General features: G+C 40.8%; 1 protein-coding gene across 3 annotated transcripts in view; it reads left to right on the top strand.

Moving 5' to 3' along the window:
• The window catches only part of Prrx1 (paired related homeobox 1), a 75929-nt gene that overhangs the window by 55105 nt on the left and 8350 nt on the right, over positions 1–12474 (top strand). For 2 of the 3 annotated variants that reach the window (XM_048356526.1, XM_048356525.1), the window contains 2 exons: positions 1821–1996; positions 7459–7640. In XM_048356526.1, coding sequence (XP_048212483.1) covers positions 1821–1996; positions 7459–7640 — 358 coding nt within the window. Of the gene's footprint in view, positions 1–1820; positions 1997–7458; positions 7641–11330; positions 11403–12474 lie in introns of all 3 variants that reach the window. The other variant, XM_048356527.1, reaches the window with a different exon arrangement.

Raw genomic sequence — 12474 nt, 5'->3', positions numbered from 1 at the left:
TCCTAAGGACAAGTGTGAAGTTTCCTCACAAAACAAATCCAATTAGTACTTATTCTGTCTGAATGCTTTTACTGCTCAGAGGAAACACACAGTCTCTATTTTAAGACCCTAAGCATTTCCAGTGAGGCAGCCCCAAAGAGGATGAGGTCTCTGAGCAGATAGGCCTCAGGCATCAGGTACCAAGAGATCTGGCTTAGGATCCTAAATTTAAGGTTTGTTTTGAATCCACATACAAATTAAGGCAAGTTCTTAATTGGAATAAGAATAACATGGTGTTAGCATTTCCCTAGCCTCAGGTCCTCAGCTTCTCCCACTAGCCCCCAGATCCACCTGTACCTAATGAGCCACTCCTACTCACTACCTACCTATTTTCCCTTTACCCCCAGAGAGAAGCTGCCACCTGGATAAGGTGCAGACGCCATGTAGCTCCCTCTCCCTTGGGAACTATGGCCCCACTAATAAACCTCCTTATGAACCTTCTTCTCCTGCCTGTGATTATCTCCGCATGGTCCTCTGGGATGGCCAGGAAATATGCTTTCACATGGTAGCTCAATTAGGTTTCATTGCTCTTAAGATGTTATGACTCACACACGTGGTTTTGTTGAATGTGTTGTACATTTATAATCACAGAAGATCGTGAGGCTGTGTATGTGAGAAACAGAGCAATGAGAACTACTATTCTGTTGAATATGGAGCAAGTATCCAAATTCTCCATTCTTCCCATCGTCACTCCAACTCCTTGTAATTTTCTTTGAGCTTCTGTGGGGAGAAGCTATTGTGAATGTAAATTTAGCTCATCAGACTTGGGCTTGGGCAACTCAATGCTGCAAATCTCTATGAGCCACATAGACTCCTCCAAAGCTCTGACCTCTGGGAGATGGTGTGTGTTCACACGGCTGGGGTTGTGCTCAGCTTCACAATCCATCATTCTTGGCTGGGGCTAGGTGTAGACTCAAGACAGGAGCATGCTGTTTTCTGACTGCCATAAGGAGGCTGAATGATTAGCTAGCTTGTTTGTTAAGATGCCTCTGGAAGCACCAAGAACAAACCCAGAGGGATCTGACAGGTAAAACTCAGAGTTGTGATTCTGTAAGAGTCTGTTTTCGGGATCCTAGAACTCACATTTGAATTAAATCACATCAGGAATCTCAGGATCTGGTTCCTCACTCATTGGTTCTTTTAGGGTGAATCCCTGGAGTAGTGTTAGCATGGGTTGTTAGTGTGGGGCCTTTAGCTCTGATCTAGGGAGACGCCCCTGAGAACCTGCCTTAACAACAGCAACCTTGACTGAATTCTGGCAGGAATCAATCACGGCTCCCAAGAGAATGCCTGTGAAATTGAGGGAAATCATGTCAATTTGGTCTAGACATTTCCTCTTCACAGCTGTGTACTTGTGTTCATGTGTTCTGAAGGAACCAGGAGGTAGTTGAAATGGTTGGTTACTCTCAGTGAACCTCATATTGTCTAGCACATGTAATGTAAGAAACAACCTACTCTTCTTTCTCCAACTCTAGAGAGAACGTAGGTGGGAGATTTTTCTTTCAGCCCTCATTGACAAAATAGGCTTTAAGGAATAGGCAACAAATGTCGCTCTTCAGCTCTGGTCTCATATTCAGAAGCAGCAGCCAAGCATAAGAATGGCTGGGGGTTCTTGGCATATAACTTATGAGCAGCCATGCCAACATTTGCAAAACATGAAGCTGCAGTACTTTGATAAGGATGTGAGCAAATGAAGCAACTCCTCACTAAAGATGTTTTTTAAGTGTTCATTGGGATTTCTAAAGTGAATCTGGCTCCTTATCATCAAATTTATATTGTAGATGATCAGCTGAACTCAGAGGAAAAGAAGAAGAGAAAGCAGCGGAGGAACAGGACAACCTTCAACAGCAGCCAACTGCAGGCTCTGGAGCGTGTCTTTGAGCGGACACACTACCCAGATGCATTTGTGCGAGAAGACCTTGCCCGCCGGGTGAACCTCACAGAGGCCAGAGTGCAGGTTATTCAGGCTGTGGGTGGTTGGCACCAAACATTCTCTAGGTCTATCTCCAAATCAGTTGTGTCACATTAGAATTCTTTTTTTTTTTTTTTTTTTTTTGGCCAGTCCTGGGCCTTGAACTCAGGGCCTGAGCACTGTCCCTGGCTTCTTTTTGCTCAAGGCTAGCACTCTGCCACTTGAGCCACAGCACCACTTCTGGCCGTTTTCTGTATATGTGGTGCTGGGGAATCGAACCCAGGGCCGCATGTATACAAGGCAAGCACTCTTGCCACTAGGCCATATCCCCAGCCCCACATTAGAATTCTTAAAAAAAATTTTTTTTTTGCCAGTCCTGGGCCTTGGACTCAGGGCCTAAGCACTGTCCCCTGGTTTCTTTTTGCTCAAGGCTAGCACTCTGCCACTTGAGCCACAGCGCCACTTCTGGCCATTTTCTATATATGTGGTGCTAGGGAATGGAACCCAGGGCCTCATGTATATGAGGCAAGCACTCTTGCCACTAGGCCATATTCCCAGCCCGTCACATTAGAAATTAATTCACTTTTAGGGGAACTCATTCTGCAGGGCAGAAATGCTTGAGGTATAGATTCACTGTATCAAAATTATATTTATAACACAAGACTCTGTGAACTACTTGTCAGGTTGCATTTTTAGAACTTTCTAGTTTGAATGGAATGGTTCCTTCTTCCATTACAGCTCTGTTATAGTTGATGAGTTATAGTCTCTTACCATAGTATTTGAGACACAGTACTTATGAAATACACATCTATTTAGCTCTGTGGTAAAATAAACAAACACAAAACCAAGTTATAGTTTTAAGACACTCTGGTACTAGTAAGGGTTACAATTGGGCCCCATGTGGATAGATGCCAGGGTCTAGCTGTGTTTCTTTGGTCTGCATAGAATGTAAAAACTCAAACTAAATACTTTAAGAAAGGGCAGTGTGTTTCCTACTACAAGTCCCTTGTTCCAATTCACTTTGACCCCCTTCAGATTCAGGTTATATACACTGTAGTCTTTGACCACCCACCTCCAGCTTTTATTGTGAGCTTTGGGAGCCAAACAGATTATTAGCTTTCCCTCCTCTTAGCTTTCCTCCTCACCTTTAGAGATGTCATCTTCCAAAAACTTGTTGTAAGTACACATTTATGACCCCTGGTGGAAATGGAAAACAGATACTGTGGAACATTCAAGTAGAAGATTTTATATATTCTCTGTCCCCGAGTGAAGAGAAAGAATGTACTAAAAAAGGTAAATGTAGAAGAGCATTTCTTTCTAAAATTATCATCACAGCTGCAAGCCGGGCATGTAATATAGCAATATAAACAGTTATTATTGTAATACTAACTCAGCACAACACCGATGTAGCCCTTACATGCCAAGAAATGTTCTTTATGTGATTAATCTATTCAATACTCACATCAATCAGTGATATGGATGTTATTTTCTATCTCACAGCTGAGAAAAATTGAGGCACAGAGAGGTTAAAGCATTTAACATGAAATCACACAGCTAGGAATTAGCCAATATAGAATGAGAATGATGGATATCTATCCAGAGTTCAGGCCTTTGGTCACTACAATAGACTTTGAAGGCCTGGGATGAGGCTCCATGGTAGAGCACTTACCTAGCATCTTCAAGGCCCTGGGTTGGATCACCATCATGTGTATGCATGCGTGCGTGCGTGCACACGCGCGCACACACGCGCACACACACACAACATAGACTTTGAATATATGGTCTTCTAACTAAATACTTTTACAAGCAGTGCTTTGCTTATTCTGCTGAAATATCTTGCCAGCAGTAAGCATCTGTTTGACAAAATACATTTGCCAAATCTGTCTTGTCTTCCTAACAAAATTATTACTTGCATATTTATGTTCAGAATGAGTTTGAGGAAATTTTTTTCTGTGAACTCTAGCCTTCTAGACCAAAGGGGACTTGAGCCACACAGCAAACATCCTGACAAGTGTGGAGATTCTGTTCATGAACCTGTTGAGACACTGCTAGTCACACAAGTGGATGAGGAGGTCCTGGAGGTATCTACAACCTCAAAAGAAAGTGTGAAAATATTTTCTCCCTCGGGCAAAGAGGAGGCTCACCTAAAATTACTCCTTAAGAGACAGGAAAAAAATGGTCAGTGACAAAAGAGGAAATCTATCTAGGATTCTTGAGGCTCCTGGGGTTAGGGAGGAAGGGACATGAGAGTGAACCATTGTGTAACACTCGTTGGTAGTGCCCCAGGACAAATCTCAGTCCTGCCCTCCCCATCCAGCTCTTCAATGCACAGCTATGAAGGTCTGCCTTCTACACACCTCTTCCCCCAGGCTACTTATTATATTCTGCTTTCAAAACCCTTCTGCTCTTCTAATTCCCTAGTATCACTCATGCCACCACCTCAGCCTGCAGTGGAGTAATAGATAATTCTCAACTAGGCTCCCTCAGTACCTTCCTGTACCACTTTTGCTACAGTGATCTCAACTTTAAAGAAGAAAACCTAGGGGCTGGGGATATGGCCTAGTGGCAAGAGTGCCTGCCTCATATACATGAGGTCCTGGGTTCGATTCCCCAGCACCACATATACAGAAAATGGCCAGAAGTGGCGCTGTGGCTCAAGTGGCAGAGTGCTAGCCTTGAGCAAAAAGAAGCCAGGGACAGTGCTCAGGCCCTGAGTCCAAGCCCCAGGACTGGCCAAAAAAAAGTAGAAAACAAAATGGTAAAAATTAAACAAAAATGTAAAAGAGTTAATTTTGATAGTTGTCCCTATCACATCAGACAAATTCCATTATCGGTCTGCCTGTCTATCTGTCTGTCTGTCCTTCTATCTGTCTGTCTGTCTGTGGAGAGAGGACAGATTTCTTTCTTTTTCCTTTCATATCACACTGCATACTGATGACTTTCAGTGCCATGAATACTTATCTCCCTGAGTAGGGAAGAATTTTCCTCCATGAATTTATTCTTCCATCACGAAATCCTACCCTTTTCCTGACTGAAATAATCTATCTAGTTCTGTTTTATTTAATACTTAGAACTGTTAATGTAATATGACATATACTACATGGAGCTGTTTATGAGTCAATATCACCCACTAGATGGCGAAGTCCCTTTATATAGAGGCCAGATTTTATTCCTCTTTGCAAGATTAATTTCTCCCCCATTTCTTTTTTTGTCCTCATTTCCCTCAAACACTTAATGAGTACCTCTTGTACATTTGGAGCTGTTTTTTTTTTTATTTTCTGGGATGAATAAGACACTGAGCGTCTCCTTAAGGATTTTATGGTCTGGAGTAGAGGAGACAGATGTACAAACCATCAGATCATGATATCTTAGAATGATTCCTACAGTAAAGAAATGTCCAAGAATTAGTACTAGACCAGAGGAAATAATGATCCAGGATGCATGGGGAAAATGGGAGAGAATACACACCTATTAACCATCCAAAATTGACTGTCTCTCACAACTATCCTGTAAATGTCATTATCTCCAATTGCTTGGGAGCCAAAGGAACAGAAAAACAGCTATCCAAGAATAAATGTTTAGTGTAGTATAGCAACTGTATTCTCCGATTCTCTTAGACTTTAAAACCATGTTCTTTCCACTACAATGCTTCCCAGTAGAGGTGGCATTAAATTCAAATCTTGAAAAAATTAGAAGATGTTGACCACTGGACAAAAGGGAAGAAGGGACAAAAGGGGGCATTTGATATGACTCTATGTAGGTAGAAAATGGCCTCAAGTAGTGCTCAGGTCATCCTCAAGCTCAATAGAGGAATTAGAATGATAGGTAGTCAGTGCAGAAGGTCTGAGTGGTATGATTGACTTTTTGATGGGTACAGAGCCAATTTCTGAACAGCATTTGTTTCATGGTGAGAAGTTTTTATTTTATTCTTTAGTGGGAAGCCAGTAGATGATATCAAGCAGTGTGCTGGTATGGTTATATTCACATTTAAAATGATACACTTAATACGAACATAATAGGCATGAAAGAAAGAAGTGGAATTCTGGGAAGCCAGGAAAAGGATGTCCAGTTTTCACGTTGGCTGTTTTCTACTCAGATGTGACAGAGTAGGCAATGCGCATCTGGTAGTTTTGGTGGATATTGCCCCTAGAGTCAAGCAACCTTTTCACTAACAGTGGAATTTCCTTTTCCCATACCTTGTCCTAGGCATCTACAATCGCACCTAAAACATTTGTTTCCAGTGTACACATCTTCCTTAATTAGATTGGGAGCCTCATGAAAGCGATGAATGGAAGTCTTTCTCATCTGAGAATGTAGTTCAGGGAGTAAGTCGCAATACTCCATTGACTTCCTGAATGAATGAATGAATGAATAAAATTCCATTGTCATCGGAAAGAGTTATAGGGCCAGGATTTAGATATCCTTGTGTTAAAAAATCAGCCATTTGTTATTTACATCGACTATTGAACATCAGCTAAATATTTCCTTCAACTCTACATTAGTAATGATAAAACAATGTGCAGAAATGCCATAATGATGAGAAATTATGTAGGCAATGCACCTATATAGGTTCTTAGCACTAGCACTTAATAAGTGACGAGTTTACTGTTAACTACAGCAGGTACTATACGTGCCACACACATTCCTCCATACCCTACAAATAAGTGTAGTGGTCAACTTCTTGCCTTTACGGTCTGAAGTTTTCTGCTGAGAGATATCTTTCTAGAACTTCAAGAGACGCCCCTGTCAGAAATGCTGAGCCTAAGTAACCAATGAGGGACAACAGCCAGAGTACAAATACTCTCTTGCAGGCTGAGGTACAGTTCTAAGCCTGGCACAAGCCAAACAAAACTGCTTTTCCCGCTCTTAAATCTTTGTCTGACTGCCTAGTTTTGGAGATATAGGAACTTCTTTAAATATCCAATAAGTATGAGGAAAGCAGACATTTTCACATGTTGAAATTTTTTTTAAAGACTTTTTAGAACAATCATTCTATCTGTGACAGGAGTTTGAGATGTTTCCTCTTTTTCTGGATTACAATCACAACCAGGATTGTAACTTTTGCTGTTGTCATTGTCCATTGATTAGATACAGACCCCCATCTCTGGAGTCTTGATTGCTGGAAGTACTTCATGGTTTTGTCTTGTTTGCTTGTTTGTTTTGTTTTTGTGCTAGGGACTGAGCTGAGATCTTCCTATATGCTAAGCACATGCTCTACCATTGAGGTGCCCTCCAGCCCTAGAGTCATAAGCCCTAAGAGCCCCTCACAAGGGAGGAGCCACTTTGTCTTTCTATTGTTCTAGGAAGAGTATCAGAGCCTTTCTTTGTCTCTCTTAGTATTACATAGTAAAACTCAGCCAGAATTCCCTTCATGTGACCTCTCTCTCTCTCTCTCTCTCTCTCAATTTTTCTCTCTCTCCCTCTCTCTCCTTCTCTCTCTCCCTCTCTCTCTCTCTCCCCTTCCTACTTTCTCAATATGTGTTTCTCTTGTCCCAACAATCTTCCAGGTGTGGTTTCAGAACCGAAGAGCCAAGTTCCGCAGGAATGAACGAGCCATGCTGGCCAATAAAAATGCTTCTCTCCTCAAATCCTACTCAGGAGACGTGACTGCTGTGGAACAGCCCATCGTACCTCGTCCTGCTCCAAGGCCCACAGATTATCTCTCCTGGGGGACAGCCTCTCCATACAGGTGAATGATGGTCCACTCTCCCTTGCTCCATTCCACATATTTCTCAGCAGTCAGTCACACTCAAAGCTGTTTTTTCAGCGAGCTGACATTTCTTCCTGGGTTAACCTCTTCAGAGACACTCAACTTGCTGACATCCCCCAATTTTCACAGGAGATTGCTCGTTGCCCCAAGGAGCAGGGTTTGGGGCAGAAGAGAGAGGGGGGCAGGCCATCAGCAATCTCCTCTTGGACTCTGGGAACTCTTGAAAAGGTTTCAAAGATGGCAAAGAGTGTAAAGGAAAAGATCATTATTAAGCGATGTTCAGTGCCCCTTTTGTAACCATTCAGGAAGAAAATTATCCCATTCCCAAATTTAAGATAGGTTAGTTTCATTATGCTCAAATAGGAAATTAATGTGTAATGATTCAAACAGGCACAAAGGTGAACTTCACGGTAAAACTGATTTTGAATTAAAAGAAAAAAATGAGAGATAGAGGGGGAAGAAATGAAAGAGAGTGAAGGAAAGAAAGAGAAAAAATGGCAGAGAGAAGGGAAGAAAACTCAAGGTCACTCTGCTTACTTTCATGACCCTTGTGTTGTTTTTTTTAATTATTAAGTGGAAGATACCTTAGGACCCCAAATGCCTTCTTTACCTCTATATCTAATTATTATCTACTTGGCATCTACCTGGCTAAAGATTTCTTTGGACATCAGTGTATGAGTGTGTGTGTGTGGGTGTGGGTGTGTGTGTGTACATATGTGTCTTCTGAATAGACTGAATATATAATTTACATCTATCTGTATATTAAAAAGGTAAAGCTTCTGAAGAAGCAAATCACAGGAATATTTTAGTCTCATTGTGAGGCTTTTCACCTCCATTTATTATGTGATCAGAGAACATAGATTTATTCCAGCAAGATAGCTGAGATGCCTGTGGTTAACACTCTATCAGTCAATGTGTCTCTCTTTAACCCAGAGCAAACCAGGTTCAGACTACAAGTTCCCTCAGGAGAAAAATATTCACAAATTCTTGTACCATGACTTTATTTACCTATTTAGCATTGAGGTTGATTACTGGCTACAAGAGAGGCCTTGAAGTAGCTATAGGAGATTATGTTTTAGCTGGAGGTGCATCCCTAACATACAAATTGTGAAATGCAAAATGCTAATGCCAGTAGCATCACCTGAATGGTTCTTTTTGTTTTTAATCCCAAATCAGTATTTCAGAGAAACACCACTAATGACAGCATGACCTAAGTCTGGTCTTAGTACACAGAAAATTCATGTATAGCAAAGTCCTATTCTGAGTCCCTGTTCAACCTTGTTTTGCTGGCTTTGAAATGTCAATTATATCTGTGTATCTTAAAATTTAGATTCTGCTATAAAATTTACCAGTAGCACGTTTAGATAACCATTGGAGAAACCCCATATTCTGTAGTATTTTAAGTAAGTAGGAGGCTGTTTTGTCACTCCCACACATGCTGGTATCCTAACAGACTCACTAGATACCTTGGGAAATGGATGTCATTCAGATGATGTCTCAAGACCCCTAGCTTGAATCTGGAAGTAACCAGAAAGTATTAGTCCTATGTTCTCCTTAGAAACTTTTCAGGGCAACTATCAACAAGCCAGATGGCTGCCGTGTGGTCCTTCTTCAGGATGCACTGAGAGCAGCACAGTGCACAAATGTGGACGAAATCTTTCCTGAATTCATATTGGGTTAAGACTGCCTGGACCAAAGCAGAAGTCCATCCTCAGTGTCTGCATCCTAAGACTTCTGTATGTAACATCTAACTGAAGCTATCAGCACAACAACTTACATGTGCCTTTTTTGGAGCTAACCTACATTAGTTGAAAAATTTATGTAAAATTCAAAATATATTTTCCAAAACACCCTTAAACTGATTGTCTTTATCTAATTAGTTTGTTCATATTTGCAACTAGAACTCAATATTTTATGTAGGTATAGCCCTAGTGTAAATAATATTTTGTATTCTACTCTTTTCTTACTCATTCCAGAGTACGCATTTATATCATTTCTCTCTTAGATTCAGAGTTTGTAAAAATCAATTAAAACAATACCATAGAAACTGATGGTTCATATTCTGTATGAGGACTAAATTAATCTCCAATATAAGTAGGAAAGCAATGGTTTAAATCCATTATTTATCAGTAATATGTTTTTTCCCTGACTCGTTGACTGAAGTGTTTATATTTTAGTTCATTTCTAAAAATGGCAAAAAATAGTTGTGTCCCTTGGAGATATTTTCTGCTATGTTTAGAAATATTCATTACAATTTTACACTTTGAAACTTGCTAGGAACTATCACTTTGTTAACAAAAGAAAAAAGAAAAACAAGTAATGGGAAGCAAAAGAAATGATTGACCTTCAGTGAGATAGAAAATGTACTATTTCTGTTAGTACTATTATGTCAAGTTAGTTACTTCACATGTACCATTCATTAAAAGATATTTCTCTTGTTTATCCCTTGGCCATGCTTGTGTGATAGCTATTTCCTTGTTCTAGCTCCAAACAGGAGGAGACTGAACACTTGTCCAAGATAAGTCTTCAGTAAGCAGAATTAGAATGCATGCTTTTGAGTCCTGTTTCTTTTGAGTCCTGTATATTATTACATATACTCATATTTTATTCAAATGAAACCTTGCATTGTATTGACAGTAACAAGAAGTATAAGATTTACAAATTGTCTAAACAATCCTTTTTGACTCAAGGTCTGTGGGCATCCCATTGAGAAAATCAGCATGTCTCAGTCATGGGTCCCAGGTTCAGCAAATAGACAGCTCTGTCACACAGAACAATTTCTTGATTCTCATGGTCCTTCCTTGGAAGAAGAATAGAGGAAACCAAGACACATTTGTAAAATGTCTGAAGTAAGGGCTGGAAAATACCCAACATGTTTGTTTTTTTAATGGGTGTCTATTATAAATTCAGAGTTGTGGCTGTATGACTCATCAAATTAGGACAGTTTAAGACTAAAAGGGGAGTGGTACTAATAGTTAAGAGTAGACAACAGGTAATAAAACTAAGGTTGTCCCTGGCATCCTAGAGCACATGGCTTGCTCTAATTATAGCATGTCATAGCCCTCAGTCTTTCACTTAAGCATATTGCAGGTAATGGTGGCAGGCCAGCAACAGAGTCCCAGAGGGAGCAAAACACTTCCCAACAGGACTCTACTTTCTTGGCAGGTGTCTCCTTTGTTTACTTGTGGCCAGTGGAAGGAAGCTTGCTTTTGGAACACACGCCTGCTTCTTAGTTCAGCACTATTCTCCTATTGAAAATTGGGAAAATGGAAGCTCACATGAGCAAGAGAATTGTTAAGACTTGCTAATGTTATAGGGCTATGCCTTTTGGCTATCAGTGATCAATCCAGACATGGACATTAGACTATGATTTGCAATGAAGTAGCCAAGAAACCTTCCCCTAGAGACCTGTGATCTTATGAGAGGTGGCTGGCAAATGGCCTGGCTCTGCACTATTGGTTCGGAGTGCTATTTTGAGAGGGAGGGCAAGGCTTCAAAGGAAACTTTTGACAAGTGAAAGAGAGGCTGACTATGCTTGTCTACATTTCCCTCCCCCACCCCCAATCCTTTTTCTCCTTCTCCTCCCCTCATTTGGTTGTGGTCATGGTGCTGCATGACATCTGCTGAATGCATTTGGCTCATTTCTCCCTTTCACACTTTCAAAAATAGATCCTCGTCCCTCCCAAGATGTTGTTTACACGAGGGGCTTCATAACGGATTCTAACGGAGGACACTGAAAAGGTAACTTGTCAGAGGGGGTGGGGGTGGTTCCTGGGGGTAAGGTTAAGGGCGAATTAGTTCTATTTAAGAAAGGAATTTTCGCCTTAGAAATATTCAGAAGTGAGGTCCTCAAGTAAAGAACACTATTGGAAGTCAGAGTCATAAGAAAATATGTCCATAAAATGAAAGGGAGTACAAGAATCTACAGCAGGACTCTTCAAACATGGCTGTGCACAGGAATCTCCTGGGTCCATGCAGACTCCGCTGCACTAAGGCTGAGGTAGATTGGGATTCTGCATCTCTGAGTTACCCCACTCCAAGGTGATGCCAGTACTCTTCACCCTCAGTGCACACACAGAACAGTGAGGCTGTAGATGACTATGGTGCATAGGAACATGATTTTGTCCTGGCTACTATGGATTCTTATTGAGTCACTGATTTTGTATGTCATCTTATATCTAAATTGAGCTAGCTTTCTTTGTGTATATTTCACAAGAATGCTTGGAACCTATAGATAAGCAAAGGCAGAAAGGAAAAGAAGATCCTGTAGTAATAGAAAGATATGAGATACATGGGGATTTATATATACAAACCTTCCCAGGAAAAAAATGATGAATGATTGCAGAAGGATCATTGAACACATAGTGGAAATTGAAGCCTTACCAGTGAAATGAAGTCCAAGTGTGTCTACTTAGAAGGGCCAGTTATACATTTTAAAAATCAACTGCTGAATTTTTTAAAACTAAGATTAAGAAATGATTTTGTGTGTGTGTATGTGTGTGTATGCCAGTCCTGGGGCTTGAACCCAGAGCCTGAGCACTGTCCTTGAGCCTTTCTGTTTAAAGCTAGCCCTCTACCACTTGAACTGTAGACCCATGTCCAACTTTTTATTGGTTAATTGGAGGTAAGAGTCTCATGGATTTTCCTGCTGGGCTGGCTTTGAACAGCAATCCTCAGATCTAAGCCTCTTCAGTAGCTAGGATTTACAGTCATGAGCCACTGATGCCCAGAAAGAAATGATTTTTTTTTAAGTCACACTAGATCACTTTCAAAAGAATTGATGGGATCTTTCTTTAGAAGGAAGTTTTCCTAT

Source organism: Perognathus longimembris, chromosome 11 (genome assembly GCF_023159225.1).
Source record: "Perognathus longimembris pacificus isolate PPM17 chromosome 11, ASM2315922v1, whole genome shotgun sequence".
Classification (NCBI taxonomy): Eukaryota; Metazoa; Chordata; class Mammalia; order Rodentia; family Heteromyidae; genus Perognathus; species Perognathus longimembris.
This window is presented reverse-complemented; position numbering and strand designations above follow the sequence as displayed.